This window comes from Acanthochromis polyacanthus, chromosome 2, assembly GCF_021347895.1.
Source record: "Acanthochromis polyacanthus isolate Apoly-LR-REF ecotype Palm Island chromosome 2, KAUST_Apoly_ChrSc, whole genome shotgun sequence".
Classification (NCBI taxonomy): Eukaryota; Metazoa; Chordata; class Actinopteri; family Pomacentridae; genus Acanthochromis; species Acanthochromis polyacanthus.
The window spans coordinates 28,587,422-28,604,993 of record NC_067114.1 but is presented as its reverse complement, the minus strand read 5'-3'; the positions used below and the strand labels follow the sequence as shown (position 1 = coordinate 28,604,993).

Here is a 17,572-nt window from a genome sequence, read left to right as displayed (position 1 = left end):
AGAAGATGATGAGAGAGCGGGATCTTCCTATCTGCCGAATCAAAATCAAAGTTCTAGTAAACACATTCACCTCATTCTACCAGAACACTCACTCAATACATTCACAATGCTGAAAGTTCTCACCTCTCAAAATGTAAGTGTTCAGTCATTTCAGTGTGTGTCTCTCAGTTTGTGTAGAAAATTTTAGTTTGAAACCATCATAGCGAGGTATTTCTGCATTGTGAAGGCATTCCACTCAGTTATCACAACTTAAATGAGCAGATGTTATTTGGGGCCTCGTAAAATCCACATCCTGTCTACAGCAAAGCCAAGCTGGATCAGCCCACACCTCATGTTATAATTAGGGCTGGCCCGGATAGTGGTTTCTGGTCTCTGGATATTCGGGCCCCATTAAAGACGAATATCTGTTCCGGCCCGTAACGTCCGATGGGGGGGCGGTTGGGGGGGGATGTGGTGGAGATGGCCCGAATCTTGGATCCATTTGTCTGATCTCTCGGACGCAAATTTTTAACCACGCCCGACGGGTACGTCGGCGGGGTTATTGCATTCGGTGCGGTATCTGGCTGGGTAAGTATGTATGTATGTATGTATGTATGTATGTATGTGGCTATGTCCGGTCCGATATCTCTGCAACCGCTGAAGTCAGGATAATCAAACTTGGCACTGAAGATCAGTCTAAGGTCCCCTGCTCAGTTGTGGAATTACAGGTCAGCAGATCAAGTAGGGAGGGAGATACGTAGGATGATCAAAATTGATACATATTGCATCAGTTTTATAGGGAGGACAGGGTTTTCGCCAGCAGAGGGCGTGGTTCTGCCCTCTACGAAGGGCTCATCTAGTTCACACTGCCTTCGTTTTGTCTTCAGTTAAACTGAAGAATTCCCAAACAGCAGAGATCTTCAGCATCTTGTCTTGTGTTTATGCAACGAAGTGAAGCGTGACGTCAGAGTCGGCAGCAACCCGGCCATTCGGGTGGTGGTAAGAAACACGAATGGATGAGCCGAGATGAGCCGAACACGGCGAGATGGGGGGATATTCGGATCCAGATACCGCCGTAGCAAACGAATATTCGGATATTCGGGTCCAGCCCTAGTTATAATTATAATACATTATGAAGTCAGACGTTTTCTTCCTTCTAAACTGTCTACTGATCTATGGATTATTCGTGACATTTGAGACTAATTACAGCAAACCTGTCCCCAGATGAATGTGGTTTAAAAGCGGTTTATTTCCCTTTTATTGAGACTGTGGTCATGGTGATGTTGGATGCTGGAGAGATCGTTGTGTGTTGTTGTTGACGAGTTCACTCATTAACGTTACACCAGAGAATTCGCTAACAGCTCCTAAACTGCACATACAAAGTGTGCATTGTTTTCTCCGGTGCATGATTTTTGCAGGCAAAAGAAAAAAATAGAGTAACTGTCAGAGCCTCTGTTGGTTCCACGCTGGTCCAGTCACAAGAGATTTTTAGTGAAATCATGCAGCAGAAGTCCAGGCTGATTGCAGTAAATTGTGAACAGTTTTAAACCTTCTATAAAAATCAGACGCTGACCAGTTTTGAGTTTGAGAACCCCTGTTTTTAGTTTTGAGGCTGGTAAAGGTCTGCATTATGCGTGTCTTTGTACCTCCTCAGGAGCTCCACTGCCAGGAAAGAAATTTCCGTCGTCGTAGCGATGGAGGGAGATGTAGAGGACGTTGGGGTCGCTGTAGAAGGCCTGCTGGGTGCCGTTGCCATGGTGAATGTCCTGCAGTGACGGGTCACAGTGGCATCACAAAGAAGGTCAGTTATGATACAGACACAACCAACTCGGTCATCGTTTCATCCACATTAATTCTCTTCTGCAGCACAAGAGCCAAGATGAGAAAAAAGGAGTGTAATTAGAGCTCAGCTGCTACCGCTGTCCCAAACTACAGCAAAGAATTTTCCTATTAGTTAGCTGTTTACATGAAGATTTTTCAAACTGCAGTGAATAAACATAGTCTTCACTTTAAATACTGTAAAAATGGAGTAATCTAGTCAAAAAACTGCTACCACCAGCTGTGCTTATTGTCTTCCTTAGTATTAGTCTGTCATTAGATCCCGGGCAGCTTGACACAGAACTTTATTTTCTAGCAGAAAAAGTGTTCAGAGGTGTCGCAGATAAAGCAGCTTTAAAATAAAAACATATTTTTCTTGTTATACTGTGCTAGCAAACTGTCCCCAATCTGCACATTTAGCACTTATGCAGCAACATCAACATTCATGTCAATTATGTAAGTCTAAACGTCAGCCGGCTAGGTGCAAACTGTCTGTTTGGTGCTGAGTCTCTTTAGGAGTGAACCAAAAGAGTTAAGGTATAAACTGAAACTTTCTCTACAGCTCCACGAATAAGGAGAGCTGCAGATTTAACTCACAATTCTCCGTCAGTTCATCTTGATCGCAGTGCTATTATAAAAATATTAATTAGAGCCGCTTTAAACTTACTTAAAGGGTAACAGAGAGAAAACCAGGCGTCTCTCCCATAAACAGGATGCACATCTATCACAGACCTACTGTAAGAGGCTGCCCAGCATGAGCGCTGCAAAACAAAACTAACAGGAGTTTTTACGACCGGATAAAAGCTTTTATCGAATGTGTCTGGTAATTAAATGTTCCCCCGTGGGGTTTTTGACCGCCATTAACGACACGGAGCGACGCCTTGGTGTGCGGGTCTCTGTTTGGTGTATTTCACAAACACACGAGGACGATGCAGAGATCATTCCAGGTAATGATTTCACAGCATTCCAACCATCAACAGCTGGAGGTGTTAAGCTTAAAAACACACTAATGCTTAATGCAGCAGCAGAAACTAGGAAGAAGAAAGTGAGCTGGTAAAGACGGATGTGAAAAATGAAGGTTTTTATTTTACGTTTTGGTGAGAAACTCAGAATGCAACCCGGAAACCTCCACAGAGCCTCTTTAAATCTAAGAACTTTAAGGGTAGATTATGTGACCTGGAGTCAAATTGGGCCAAATGATCCTCCAGATGTTTTGTGTAACAATTTGAACACAGAGAGAAGGAATCAGCTGGCCTGTAAAGAAACATTAATGATGCACACTCAGTCTCATTTGTCTCATCCTGTGATTTTTGAAACACAAACCGGGCACTCCAATTATAAGGGAGAGCACTTGAGAGAATGAGAATGAGGACAAACAAGACAACATCCAGCTCTGTCATGTTTGGAGGATGACTCAGCGTTGGATTTTAATAAAGTGGAGGATGTTTATGAGCAGAGGTAAACGAGAATCATGTGGCTTCAGGTGAGACGGTCTGACTGTGTGTTCATGCTTGCAGCTAGTTTTGGTGGCCGTATGATCAGTGCTCATCCATGAATCTCTGTAGAAACTTTTTATCAGTCATTGTGTTCATGCTGAATTAGATGTGTGGTTTTCTCTGTTGGCAGCACATGATGTCACCCGCTTCTGAGTAAACATGAACTAAGACTTTTAAAGTCAGAGATGTGCACCGGTGAGTCCTGTCTGAGGGTGAAGTTATTTGGGTTGGGGTAATTACCGTAAGCACGTTCAGTATTGCGGTATATTCACTGTCTGATATTATCTTTCATGACCAGTTTTAAGTATATGGACAGGAGGAATTGGCTTGCCAAGAAACAACACTAAAAAAAACATTTTAGGAGTCTTGGATCATGCAACAGGTGCAGCAGACCAGATTATCAAAAAAAGAAATTAATCAACTTTTACAAGCATCTCATTCAGGAGTGTAGAAAAAAACGAAATGTAAACCGTCATGAATAACAAGAATGTCTGATGTAAAAATTAATTACTTGTGTTCAACTTCTCATAAATGATGACAAATTGTTGTGGGGACATAAAACCGTTTTACACTGCAGCACTGGAGAGACTGGCCTTTAAAAGAAAGCTCCCATAGAGTAAGTCATTACATTTTAGTCTAGTACGAAACAAATGGAAGTCAATGTTGTGAAGGGAAGATGAATGCGTTTGTGTCAGCTCTACTTACCCAATCAACAATGAGGATCTTGCCCACTCCGAGTTTCTGCTGCAGCAGCTTGGCAGTGATGGCTACTGAGTTAAAGAAACAAAACCCCCTGTACGCACACACACAAAAACACACAAAAAAGTCTTAGTCACAGCCCAGATGTTGAGAAACATCTCGTCCTGTAGGAATATTCTGGTTAGTGTACTGACATGGCGGTGGATTCCTCAGCATGGTGGCCCGGTGGACGCACGACCGCGAAACCATTCTGGTACAAAAACAGACGAGAGAGGGGCAGGTCAGACGATACGTGGAGCTTAGTTTCAGAGTGAACTTGTGAGTATTTAGGCGTGTGCTACCTTCAGCTCCCCTGCAGCCACTCTGAAGGCCAGCTCAATGACTGAGCCCACTGCCATGCGCACCGCCGCTGACGAGTGCATCTCATTCCACACGGTGTCGCTGTCCACCTGCAGGGGGCAGCACAGAGTTCAGGCTACAAGTTAGACAGACACAGATGGACAGTAGGGATGTGCGATACTGCAAGATTTGGTATCGATCCAATACTAAGTAAATACAGGGCCATTATCGCTGATACTAGCTGGGTTTCCATTACAGTTTTTCGCAAAATAAAAGCGATATTTCTAAAATTTCGACAAAGTCTATTTGCGCTTTGAACGTGTTTCCACTGAAGGTTGTTCTGGGCAGAAGCATCGTAACTCTCGTAAAATATCATCCCGCGAGATTTCACTGCAGGAAAACGGACGCTTCTGTCTCCTCATAACACTCTGCATTCCTCTGCTGTTTGCTGTCTAGTATGGCAGTGATGTTTTTCTCAAGAATAATGGTGAGAAAAGTCTCGGTCTCCTCTTCTGTCCACACGTACCGCGCCATGTTTACTCCGAGAGAACTGGTCATGTGACCAGGTACGTCACGTCCGGTGACGTATAATTGCGGAAAAAGTGTTTCCATCGCGCTTTTGCGATATTTTTCAATATCGAAACGTCTGAAAAACCACCTCATGAGAGCGTAAAAACTTTTTAGCGATATTTTAGTCCTTTTTCGAAATTCAGGTGTTTCCATTACCAGTTTTTTATTGCGCTGTTAACATTTTGTGCATATCTAAGGGAAATGGAAACGCAGCTACTGATGTCGATACCGATACTCCAGACTAACTTCTTCAGTAGTTGGTAAGTTTATAACAAAGATTAGCTGCTGTATCTGGTCGTCCACATCTGGAATGAAGATGGGGTTGTAAATGCTTACAGGGTTTAAGGATCAGACTAATTCCTGGGTAGGTTTTCTGTGGGTCAGACCAGGAAGAATCTGGGTTGGCGATGAAATCAAAAAGTGAGGGATAACATCCTTAAACAGGGTTCATTTCTGACAGTTTGGTCAATATTTGTGCAAAACTTCTGTCACTGAAATAGGAAATGCTCTTTTAAGATGCATTTTCACATTAATTTTTTTGCACAAAGTTACTTGTAACGATGAATATGAAAAAATTTCCTCCTATGGTTATTGTCTTTGATAATAAAGCGTGACAGACGTTGTCAGTTCGTCACACCTGGTTCCAGGTGAAACACTTCACTAACTCAACGTTTGCTTATCGACAGACTACATTTACTGATGTTCCCTAAACGCCTGACAGTGCAGACTGATGCTGCTCAGACAGCACTCGTCTTTGTAATTGGCATACAGGAGAGAAACTGAACCTAAAGTATCGATCTTATTACACTGGTATCGTTCAATATCAATACCAACGCTGGGATCGATATTAAATGGTAAATGGTTGTATTTATATAGCGCTTTTATCCAAAGCGCTTTACATGATGATATGTCACATTTACCCATTCACACACTGATGGTGGGAGCTGCCATGCAAGGCGCTAACCACGACCCATCAGGAGCAATTAGGGGTTCGGTGTCTTGCTCAGGGACACCTCAACATGAGCTCGACGGGCCGAGGATCGAACCAGCAACTTTCCAGTTACAAGACGGCCACTCTACCCACTGAGCCATGCCGCCCCCCCCCCGATATTAGTGATATTTGGATCGATCAACCCACCTCGAGTGGACAGACAGGTGAGTAAAATAGATAATCTTACCCCTATTCCTCCACAGGGAAGAACAGCGTACATCTTCTGGCTGATTGGACCTGGAAAAAAAATACAGAGTAGAGATTACAGTACAGGTCATGTAGCATTTTAATGGTGACTGTTACGTCCCGTGAACTAGGGGATGAGGGGAGTAACAAGTAGTAAGAATGAATATATACAGAGGCACCACAGAACATAACAGTGACACATTACAGAGAAGTCAATACTTCCCATGCTCCTAAAGGTTTTCATTTGCACTGACAACTACAAAAAGTGATATAGTAGACCCTCCAGAAAAACGCGGGCAAAAATCCTTGATTATGTGAATAAATATGCGGGGTTTTTATGCCATTTTATGCGGGGAAATTGCGGAAAGTTGCAAAGTATGCGAATAGTTATGAAATATGCAAAAATATGCGCGATTCACCTGCCGTCTGGCCGCGGAGTGATGTGTCCTCTAATCAGACACTGGGACTGCTGCGGGGTTACTGGACTGACAGCCTGTGCTTTGGGACGGTGAGAAGCTCACAGCAGCACCTGCTGCTCGTTGAAAACAGTAACTGCAGAATGATCTGAGTTTTCCTGTCAGAGTCTCCAAAACGGCAGAAAAAGTCGTTAGATTTGTGGCTAGTCGCTTTTGACAAAAAAAAGTCGCTAGGACGCTTTGGAAAGTCGCTAGAATTAGCGAGAAAGTCGCTAAGTTGGCAACACTGGCGCCGCGCTCCGCATCAGCTCGTGCTTCTAGTGTGTGTGTGAATGAACTGATGACGTCAGGCCGGGCGTCACATAAAAACTCACAACTCCATTTATTTTGGTTATAGTTTTCTCATTTTATGCGGAAATTCTGAAATCAAGCGGGACCCGCATATTTCTCTTTTTTTTGTGGAAATGTGAGATTCTTGCGGGAATTATGCGCTGTTTTGCCGGGATTATGCGGCCTTTTGGGAAATAATTGACCCCCGCATAATGAGCGGCATTTTGGTGATTAATGCGGGAATTCATGCGATCGCATAATCGCGTTTTTCTGGAGGGTCTAATATAGGTTTTGTCGTAATGTGGGATAAAACCTGACTTCTAATGAATACAAACAAGCATGTGACTCCAAACCAACAAAAACACATTTCCTTGACAGTGAAAATGACTCGAACAAGCCTGAAACATCTACTTCAACTGGATCACAGAGTGTGACTCAGTGTGAGCTGCAGGGGGTCAGAGGGAGTGAGCCTCCTCTTAACAACATACAAGCTCCCCTGCAAAAGTCATTCGTGAAATTTTGAAAGACCAATCATGGATCATGGATTTTAATTAGGCTGTTATTGATGTATGATTCATGCCTGAGAGTGATTCATCACTAATTCTTTTTAATAAGAACACCAACCTCCTTCACAAAGTGAGGCGGTGCATTAACAAAAACTTCACTCACTTTAAGTCAGAGATCAGAAAAAAAAAGTCTTGATGCCAACTCGCCATAAAACCAAACAAACCTCCCCACTGTTCGCCAAATCACCATTATTCATTTCTCTGCTTTGTAGTCAGAAAACAAGTGCGTCAAAAGGGAAAACAAGGCAGCCTGCTCATGAATTTTGGATTCACCAAAAAAAGAAAAAAAAAGAAAAAATCAAAGCTAGTTGTCTTTGAAGAGCAACCAGAGCCATGTTCTACCACAAGCTTGGAAAAACGATGAATAAATGTGTGTATCTGTTGTTTCTGACCATGAAAAAGTGCAAAAAAAAAGAAAGAAGCTCCCCCTAAACCTGTGGTGTCGTTCACTCACGGCTCACAGGTCTGTAATCCAGTTGAAGGAAACGTTTAAGAAGGTTTTTCTGTCGCCAAGACATCTTGGCAGACAGAAACTCTGCTTAGGACTCGACAGAGTTTCTTTCACAGCAGAAATGTGACAGCAGGTGTAAATAACAAATAAATTCAGTTCCTTCAGTTTCAGTCCAGAGTCTTGGTGTTGCACTTGTTGCTTACTGTCGCTCTGTTATTGCCTACTGGGATACTTGGAATAAACAATGCCAAGATCAAATCCAAGGCACTGCTGCTTCAGTCTGTGAATTTTTAAAGGCTGAATGATTGGCTCGGTTTACATTAAAGGTTTCAGATGTCTGTCAGCTCCTGGTAAGTCCTAGCCTAGCCCTGCTAGACGCATGTTCTGAAGACACAAGGGTCTAGGAACGCTCGACAGGGAGGGAGGCGGGCTAAAAGGTTGTCTTTCAAATCACTCTGCAGCAATTGGGTAGGTATACAACTAATCAGCGCAACAAATAGGCTCCTAGAGCGCCGGAAATCAGAGGATGCGGGAGTTTGGTGAAGCCTTATTTATACAGTCAATGGGTGAAGCTCAAGTATATTACAGACATGTTAACAGAAAGATTATTCAGAGTCGGTGCTAATGGAGCTCAACAACTGTTGTCGTTTTTGTTGTCGACCCTGGCAGAGAATTAAATTCGTTGCCGTGGGTTGTCTAGCGCGGCTAGGCTAGCTGTTTCCGGTTGTTTCTGTCAGAATCGTCGCGCCTCTGTCGTCACTTCGTTACGCCCGCCTTCTGACTCTACACTTCATGGTGATTGGTCCGGCCAGTTTTAGGAGCATCCAGCCTCGAGCCTTATGGAGGGTAACTAGACCCACCCCGGCAGAGAATTAAATTTGTTGCCGTGGGTTGTCTAGCGCGGCTAGGCTAGGTAAGTTCACCAATGAGGCATTCTTCCTCTGAAACCCTCAGTGTTATTTTAAAATCCCTCAGACTTCCAAAAAGGTCAATACTTCACAAACAACACCGATTATAGAACAGCCACAACACAGAACCAAATTAATTTGCTCAGCAGAATCTCACTGAGCTCTGATAATGATCCCACAAACCCCAAAATCTATCTTGTGACGACACCAAGTCGAAAGCAACAGAACTAAGCCTCTTAACTGTGTATAAAGCAGTTAAAATTAGCTCCATATATCACAGTGGTCGTTAGTCTGCACAATCAGGACTTTCCCTACATGCAAGATAGGGGTAGTTTTACAAAATGCACCGATGTGTACAGTTAAGTAAAGGATCAGAGTACTTATTGAGTGTTTTGGAATCAGTGTTTGATCAGCACCACCTTTTTTATTCTATTATTTCCTTCTTTCTTCATCATTAACGCAGCGTAGACAATGCTGCAAGAGACTGCACTACTTTGTTACGGCTTTAAACCCTTATCACAGACTTAGATCATGGGTGTCAAACATGAGGCCCGCGGGCCAAAAGCGGTCCTCCAGAGGGTCCAATCCGGCCCTCAACGTGTCGAAATTACGGAGAAGACATCAACTGCAATTTGGAAATTTGTAAAACGTAAATTTATAATAATTTCCAGACCGTGACGAGTTGTTTTGATTATAAAGTAAAATACTACATTATTCATTGTCACTTTGCGTCTCATTTTTGTAATATTTTGTCCTGTTTTTGTTGTTTTTTTTGTCCGACTTTTTGTCTCATGCTTTTATCATTGGGTTTCTCGTTTTTGTCGTTTTGTGTTTCCTTTTAGTTTGGCTCGTTTTTTTGTCTTATTTTTGTCATTTTGTGTTTTGCTTTATGTATTGTTTTGTGTCTCATTTTTGTAATATTTTGTCTTGTTTATGTTGTCTTTTTGTATTTTTTGTCTGACTTTTGTTTAATTGTTTCTGTTTTATCTCGTTTGTGTTTTTTTGTCATTTTGTGCTTCCTTTTATTTGTTGTTTTTGTCTCATTTTTATCATTTTTGTCTCGCTTGTGTTGTTTGTTCATTTTTCTGTCCCTTCATGTCTTGTTTTTGTCTCTTTTTTTGTCTGACTTTTGTCGCTTTGATCATAAAGTAGCTCCGGATACTGAACGTTTTGTCATCTGGAGGTTGTAACGTGTAAATGACAAACTGAGGGATAATGCTTTTGAAATTCAACTTATTTTTCCTTCAGAAATTTCAGGTTTGTAAAAAGATAATTTCTTTCAGAATGAACGTTTTTTGCACTAAACAAAGGAAACATTTTGGGTTGTGGTTATTTAAAGGTTATTACGCTGTGATTTTACTGGTCCACTGGAGATCAAACTGGGCAGAATGTGGAACCTGAACTAAAACGAGTTTGACACCCTTGACTTAGTCCTGAGCAGAGAATGTGTGAGTGCAGACAGACAGACAGACAGAGACAGAAGGGTACCCAGCAGCTTCTTGTGGTCCAGCTTGTGCCGATTGAGCGGACTGGTTCCATACAGCAGAGTGTGGAACTCTGAATGGACGGACTGGATCTCATCCAGGGACGCTTTACGCCCACGAATCCTCTGCTCACACACAGACAGAGAGGGAGGCTGAGTAAGGTCTGTGCACATTTTAAATTTGCACTTAAGAAAAAAAAAGAACATTACACACATTTGGCACTTGCTAGAAAAAAACGGACCATTGTAAAAAATGTCTTAGGCAGCGTGTGCTGGGAGACCAACCACCACACATCGTGGGCGTCGCTCTGCTGCGTGCACAAAGGTCATGTTTGGAAAGCCAAGTGTGAGAGTGTGTACCTCGCAACGACCCAGCAGGCCCGTCTCCTGCAGTCTGGACCAGATGCTCTGCACTCTCCCAGCGTGCTCCGGGTGGATGTGAGCGTTGCCGCACACACACTGATGCTTCAACATCAGACTGTCGTATACAAGCCCTGAAAAGAGAGGAAAGGCGGACGTGAATACCACAGGCTGTGCTCTGTAACAAGAGCCAACGGCCAGAGCTGTGGGTTGTACAGATTAAGGGTCAGCATACATGGAGGTTAGACAAAAACAAACACCGTGAAATACAATAAGAAACCACACATAAAGGTTACAGTAATTTCCGCAGCATCAAGGACACGGCACAACAGCAGTTGCAGTACCTAAAAAGAACCACAAGGTGTCAGTAGGCACTAGTGAAGGACGTGAGGCATCCAGATTAGCACTTGTAGTAGATGTGCATGTTTTTATTCAATGTGCACTAGACTGAGAGGGGGCTGCAAACTCTTGGGACACCTTAATATATTAGTTTAATAAAATAACATGACAAAAGATGAGTCTTAGTGATCCCACAGCGAGGAAATTTGTTAGAGCAGCAAAGGGGACGGTACAAGTAGAGTATGGAAAAAAGATTGATGTTGTGAATGTATTTATTGACTTTAAATGATAAGATAAAGAACCGACAGTATAATGTATCATGCGAATTAACTTAAATATTATAATTAAAACAAAGCAATGCAAGATACTAACATTCCTAACTAAATTAAATATCGTCCAAGTTATTTTTTGACAATTTTTTTGGCTTAAATCATCTGCTCACGATGCCGGCCACCTCTGGTAAAATCATCCTTGTGATTCCACCTATTATAAAGGACTTGGGCAAGATTCAGTGTTTTGTGTTTTCTGAAAAACCTGAAAATATAACTACACCCCCTGTCAAAAGTTTTAGGACAGTTTCTAATTTATTTGAATGAGAAAGTGTCCTAAAACTTTTGACAGGGGGTGTATAAGGCCTTTATTTTAACAGGGTGTCGACTAGATTATATATAACACAAATTAGCTTCACTAACTTAAATGCTGAGGTTCAGAATATACAATATTATATCTGCTAACAAATTATTGAACACATTTAGAATATAAGTTAATACGCCACAAAATTACACATGGAAAGTTCAATGAGTCAAAAGACTCCCTGTCAGCAGCATGTTGGTGAGTAAATCACGCACAAAATTCCCAAAATTTGCTGTTTTTTAGGTGTTTAACCCAGGCTGATTGACGACAGAATCTCACCTGAGTGTTTAGCTACACAAAGTTTTACCGTTTCATACTGTGAATATTTGACTTTCACTTTCTGAGCCTCAGAACTTCATCAGCACAGCAGAGACTCATGACATTTTAGGGTGAAAAACACATTTGAGTTCTAGTAAAAAAAACAAAAAAAACTGACACCAGAGCAAAAAAAAAAATGTAATACTGTGATATTCAAAGACCCAATTAGAAAAATTACTAACTAATATAAACAATATAAAGGTCAGCAGTGATCCGTTGTTAGACTCTCGCGTATAAATAAATAAAAAGTCCATTTTGACTAATTCAGCAGCGCAATTACAGCTTTAGAACTGCACGAATTAATGCTGACTTTCTCTCTTTTTGTTCAGGACAACATCCTGTTTGAGTGACTTTGCTGGACCAAAGTCTATGAAAGCAGAATTGCGGCCTAAAGTGATGAAAGCGTCCCAGAGTTTCACAGTAATTGCTCGGATCACAGGGATTTAGGAAGTCTCCTACTGAACGTGCATTCATCCTAAACTAACCGCTTTGATCAGACATCAAACATCTCGTCTGAAAACTGAAAATGAGCCACAATAGACAAGACGCTACTTAAGAATTTATGGCGTTTCATTCAGTTCGCTCAGTTAATGTGAACCGTCACCAGGAGAGTCAGCTCCTTGTTGCCAGGCAACAAGCACGCAGGGCTTACAGTGGGCGGGCTGAAACCGTCAAACTCCTACCCAATCGGAAACCAGATGTGGACACAGAACAAAAGGCTGCTGAGAACTGACCGGTGGTGAAGAGGTGCTTGATGGGATTGACGGTGGCCGCAGGGGAGGACTGCGCTCTTCCCAGAGGTCTGTGGGGCAACGAGGACTGGAACACACCCAGCTGCTGCAAGGCCTGATGGGACGGGGGAGAGAAAGTTATGATTCACTGCAGAAGGATGAATCAGAGATGTGCTCATTCACTGCAGCGATGGGGGACGGCGTGCGTGCGTGTGTGGAGCAAACAGGACGGCATATTAAACACTCAAACCCCTCCTGTCGCTGCTTCCTGCCATCACACACTCAAATTACTCCAATTCAAAGCGCATCATTCACAAAAATCTGCGCTGCGAGCCGCACCGACTGATTTAGGAGGCTGAAAGGGATGAAACACTGCTCCTGTTTTATGAGGGGGCTCGCGGTTTGTTTTTATGACACATTGATGGTCCTGAAATTTAACTGATCGCCAGCCCCCTCAGTGTGTGTGTGTGTGTGTGTGTGTGTGTGTGTGTGTGTGTGTGTGTGTGTGTGTGTGTGTGTGTGTGTGTGTGTGTGTGTGTGTGTGTGAGCACCGCAGCCTCACATACACACACATTGTGTAGCGTCTATATATAGGGAGTGTTGCTGTGCTCCCTGCTGTGAACTGGGTGACTCATCATGCGTGGGTGGACACTAAAACACACACACTTGGAAGATATACAGACATACAGGACACACACACACACACACACAGTGGTGAGTCCAGTGGTTGAGTCACCAGCTGATGATGTCACTGCAGCATCAACAATTGAGCGTGCGTGTGTGTGTGTGTGTGTGTGTGTGTGTCCCAGTCTTCCAGCTCAGGTTCGACTTGACACCCAGCTGAGACAGTCTGAAAGGGTTTATCTGTGTCTTTCTTCCACTACAATCAGTCCAAACATACGGTTTAGTGCAGCATCTAATGTTATTTTTTTTACTGCTGATTAATATATAGATTGTTTTTCTACTGATTAATCACATAAGTTCAAAATTTTGGTCATTAATGGTTTTGTTTTGACCTAAAAACCTAAAAATATTCAGTTTAATGTCATCGAGGAGGACAGAAATCCAAAAATATTTGCATTTAAAAACCTGAAATCAGAGAATTTTGCATTTTATTCTTTTAAAAAAAATACTCTAACCCAGGAGTGTTAAACTTATTTTAGTTCAGGGGCCACATTCAGCCCGATTTGATCTCAAGTGACCAGTAAAATCATAACATAAGAACCTATAAATAACCACAGTGTCCTTTGTTTTAGTGCAAAAAGGTACATTTTGAAAATATTCACAATTAAGGAATGATCTTTTTACAAAACTTCATGAACAACCTGAAATTTCTTCAGAAAAGTAAGTTCACTTTCAACAACATTCAGCCTCAGTTTATCATTTATACATGACAACTTCCAGATCACAGAGTGTCTACAAAGGAAGAAAACATTTAGTCACAGCTATCTGGATCTAAATGATATGGTATTTTACTTTTAAAAAAAGACAAAAAAACATCAAAAACAGGACAAAATCTTACAAAAATGAGACACATAGCGACAAAAGCGAGAAACAAGATGACAAAATAATGAGACAAACGACACGAAGCAATAAAAAAAAAGACAAAGAATTTGACAAAAAAGCTACAAAGTGACAAAAAAATGGACACAAGACAAAAAATGACAAAAGCGAGAAACAAAATGACAAAAACAATATCCAAAACAATAGAAAAAAAACGATAAAAATTTGACAAAAAAGCTACAAAGTGACAAAAAAATGGACACAAAGGATAAAAATGAGACAAAAAACACAAGCGAGACAAAAGGGAATAACAAAACGACAAAAACAATAAAAGCCAGACACAAAAAGTAAAAAAACAACAAAAACAAGACAAAATATTACAAACATGAGACAGAAAACGACTGAACCGTCTGGTGGGGCGGTTTTGGCCTTAAGGCTGCATGTTTGACACCCCGGCTCTTACTAATGAAACAATTATGAAAACAGCCATTCATGAATTCAATACTTGACGTTTAATTGACTAATTGCATAACTGCTGCAGCCCTAAAGCAGTCTGAGCCATATAGAAGTATCTCAGGCCAAAAAAACAACAAGGAGCCCTGCAACAGATGGTATGGCCCCCACAGAGCCATGATCTCAACATCATGTAGTCACTCTGGGATTACAGCCTAAATCCACAGAAGACGCTGGTTGTGTGCAAACGTGCCCAGGAAGCATCCTAACGCTGAGATTAATGCTTCGGCATTACCGTAAAGGCATCACAATAATGACGCGCAGTGTGAAGTTTTTATTAAAATCCCATCTTTTTCCAGTTCTGGTGAAATGTCAGACCTTCCTCCCGATGACTCATCCTCTCAAAAAGAGGCTGCTTCATCCTCAAACACACGCACCGCCCACAGCGCACACGGGTTGTAGGTGTGTGTTTGGGTACGATGAGGCGGGAGAAAAAAAGCGGATCACTTCAAAAAGCGCTTCAAGCGTGCGGGTTAAGGTTTTGAACGCCGTGCGACCGCTCCTGCTGATGTTCAAGGGGGTCTTAGCAGGTTGAGAAAACCTCGAGGAGCTCGGCAAAGGTCGAATGTTGCATCTAAACGCGCCGCAAAGGCTAAAGCCAGGAACCAGCTGACTGCAGACACACGCAAACATCACACATATGCCATCTATTTACGATGTTCTGCTCCAAGACACCCGAGGCAAGCGTCACAGGGCAAACTGAAGACACTTAAAGGGGACGCCCATCTATTTACGGGTCTCTACTGCTGCAAACAAAAAGGCTGAATGAAGCCACTTGCGGTTCAGATGGAGCCGCATGAATTATAATAAAGGTCCTTAAGTGACGTCAATTGAGTCGGCGGCAAGTGAAGACGAGAAATCCGAAATCGAAAGAAAGTCTCCGGTGTGCAGCGATAAAGAAGTGAGCTCATCAGACCTTGGTAGACCTGCTTGACGCACACCTAAATCTCCTTAATAACCCGTCTGCAGTTTAGCTGTGTAGTGAGTAATACGAATTAAGTTTTCAAGCTAAAAGTCTCTTTTTTTTATCTACATCTTTTGTCGTATGAACCAAGCAAATATGTTTTCTAACAGTGGAATCCATACATTATCTTTGCACTCGCTCATCAGGGTTAAGGGGGCCCAGCTGAGTCAGGGGCTACACAGAGAGATAAACACATATATTCACACCTACAGACAATTTAGAATTGCCTGAGCATGCACAGGGAGAACATGCAAACTCCACACAGAAAGATCCCAGGCGAACCGGGGACCTCCTAGCTGCAAGGCGACGGTGTTAAAGTGTCCTCAGATGTCCCGTTTTGTGCAGCCTACAGCTAACAGCGGAATCATTTATCAAAATGACAGGAGGACAAACTAAATTTCCAAGAGTTTATGCGCCATAAATATGTTTTCTCTCCTGAAAAAAGAGCTCCACACTGCAAAAACTCAACATCTTACCAAGTGTATTTGTCTTATTTTCAGTCAAAATGTCTCATCCCACTTGATTTAAGATAAATTCACTTAACAAGTGACATCTCAGCAGATGGAGGGACTTGTTTTAAGGCAACGCATCTTAAATATCTTGTTTTAATCCTCGTGTCGTCATGCGAGTCAAATTGACCCGTTTCAAAATTTGAAAATGCGGGAGGAAAAAATATATTTTCACAGTGAACACTTTTACATTTTCAACATTTTTGGGGGAATTTTTGAACATTTTTTGATGGAAAAAAGAAACGTTAAAAAAAATGTTTCCTTAAGAACATTCTGGAAAAAAAATCAACCAAAATCCAGCGAATTTCGCTGGATTTTGGTTGATTTTTTTTCCAGAATGTTCTTAAAGAAAATATTCAAGCTTTACTGATGTGTAATCACTTTAGATATTGTTAGGATTTTTTTGAAGATTTTTATTTATTTTTTTGAAAATATTTGCAGTTTTATTTATGTATTTATTATTTTTTTATTTCTTGCCAAATTTGGGGATTTTTTTTGTTTTTTTTAAAAAGGGAAACTTTTAAGGAATTTTCCTCCTGAAGATTTTGCAAATTTTTATATATTTGGGGGAATTGTTTGCTGAATTTTTGTCAGACAAGGCAAAATATTTTTTGGTGCCGTAAATGAGGACACCTAAGCTTGACAATCCTGGTAAAATACAGCTGAAAATAAGTCTTCACAGCTAATTTTAAGATCTCAAGATTTTAAATATCACATCTTATTTCAAGAAATCTTATGAAGCCATTTTTCACTTGTTCCATTGGCAGATTTTTTACACTTATTTCGAGGCAAAAGTTCCTTGAAATAAGTTATTTTTTTCTGGTTTTGAGAGGAGCATTGTCAGACTTCATGCATGCAGCCAAGAGGTCGCTTTATTTAAGAACACTGTGATGGAAAAACATGCTTTGTCATATTTGGGTAAATTAAACGCATGTGCTTTTTCGCAGAGGGCAGATAAGACGCGTTATGCAACGAGATCACCAAAGCGCAATAACAGAAAAGCCCAAAAGGAATACTCAAGAGTGATACGCGAATGCACACTGCAGCTCAGGATCTCTATGTGTGAAAACGGTTGTGCGAGGGCGAAAAGCACCTAAAGCCTTCTCAGGTTTAGACTGAAGTAAGAGGCCAGCCATTAGCCGCGATGAGTCAGATAGCTAACACGGAGCAACCGCTGTAACAGAGCAAACACAGTGAGACGGAGAACAGCAGGAGGTCGGCCGATGATGCATCCGAATGATTCATCCCTCTGTGGGACGATGCTGCGTAACCAACATGTCCTGAGTTTAAGGCCGGCCTGTTTCAGAACCTTTTATCGCCTCACATACGCCCCACGTCCCCGTCAGACGAGCTGAAGTACTCCTTAATCGTGTTCCACGTGTGTCTGCTTCAACTGATTTTAAAGTCAGTGTAGGATGAGGCTTCAGAAAGTCTTTATTTTTACTGTATTGTTCTCAAACAATTGAAATA

General features: G+C 41.8%; 1 protein-coding gene across 3 annotated transcripts in view; it reads right to left on the bottom strand.

The window, feature by feature from the left end:
- The window catches only part of hdac5 (histone deacetylase 5), a 90,713-nt gene that overhangs the window by 13,307 nt on the left and 59,834 nt on the right, over positions 1-17,572 (bottom strand). For all 3 annotated transcript variants that reach the window (XM_051960658.1, XM_022215550.2, XM_051960652.1), the window contains 8 exons: positions 12,617-12,728; positions 10,593-10,726; positions 10,238-10,358; positions 6,080-6,129; positions 4,334-4,441; positions 4,187-4,242; positions 3,999-4,086; positions 1,626-1,745 (listed from right to left, as the gene is read on the bottom strand). In XM_051960658.1, the coding sequence (XP_051816618.1) occupies positions 1,626-1,745; positions 3,999-4,086; positions 4,187-4,242; positions 4,334-4,441; positions 6,080-6,129; positions 10,238-10,358; positions 10,593-10,726; positions 12,617-12,728 (789 nt within the window). The remainder of the gene's footprint in view (positions 1-1,625; positions 1,746-3,998; positions 4,087-4,186; positions 4,243-4,333; positions 4,442-6,079; positions 6,130-10,237; positions 10,359-10,592; positions 10,727-12,616; positions 12,729-17,572) is intronic.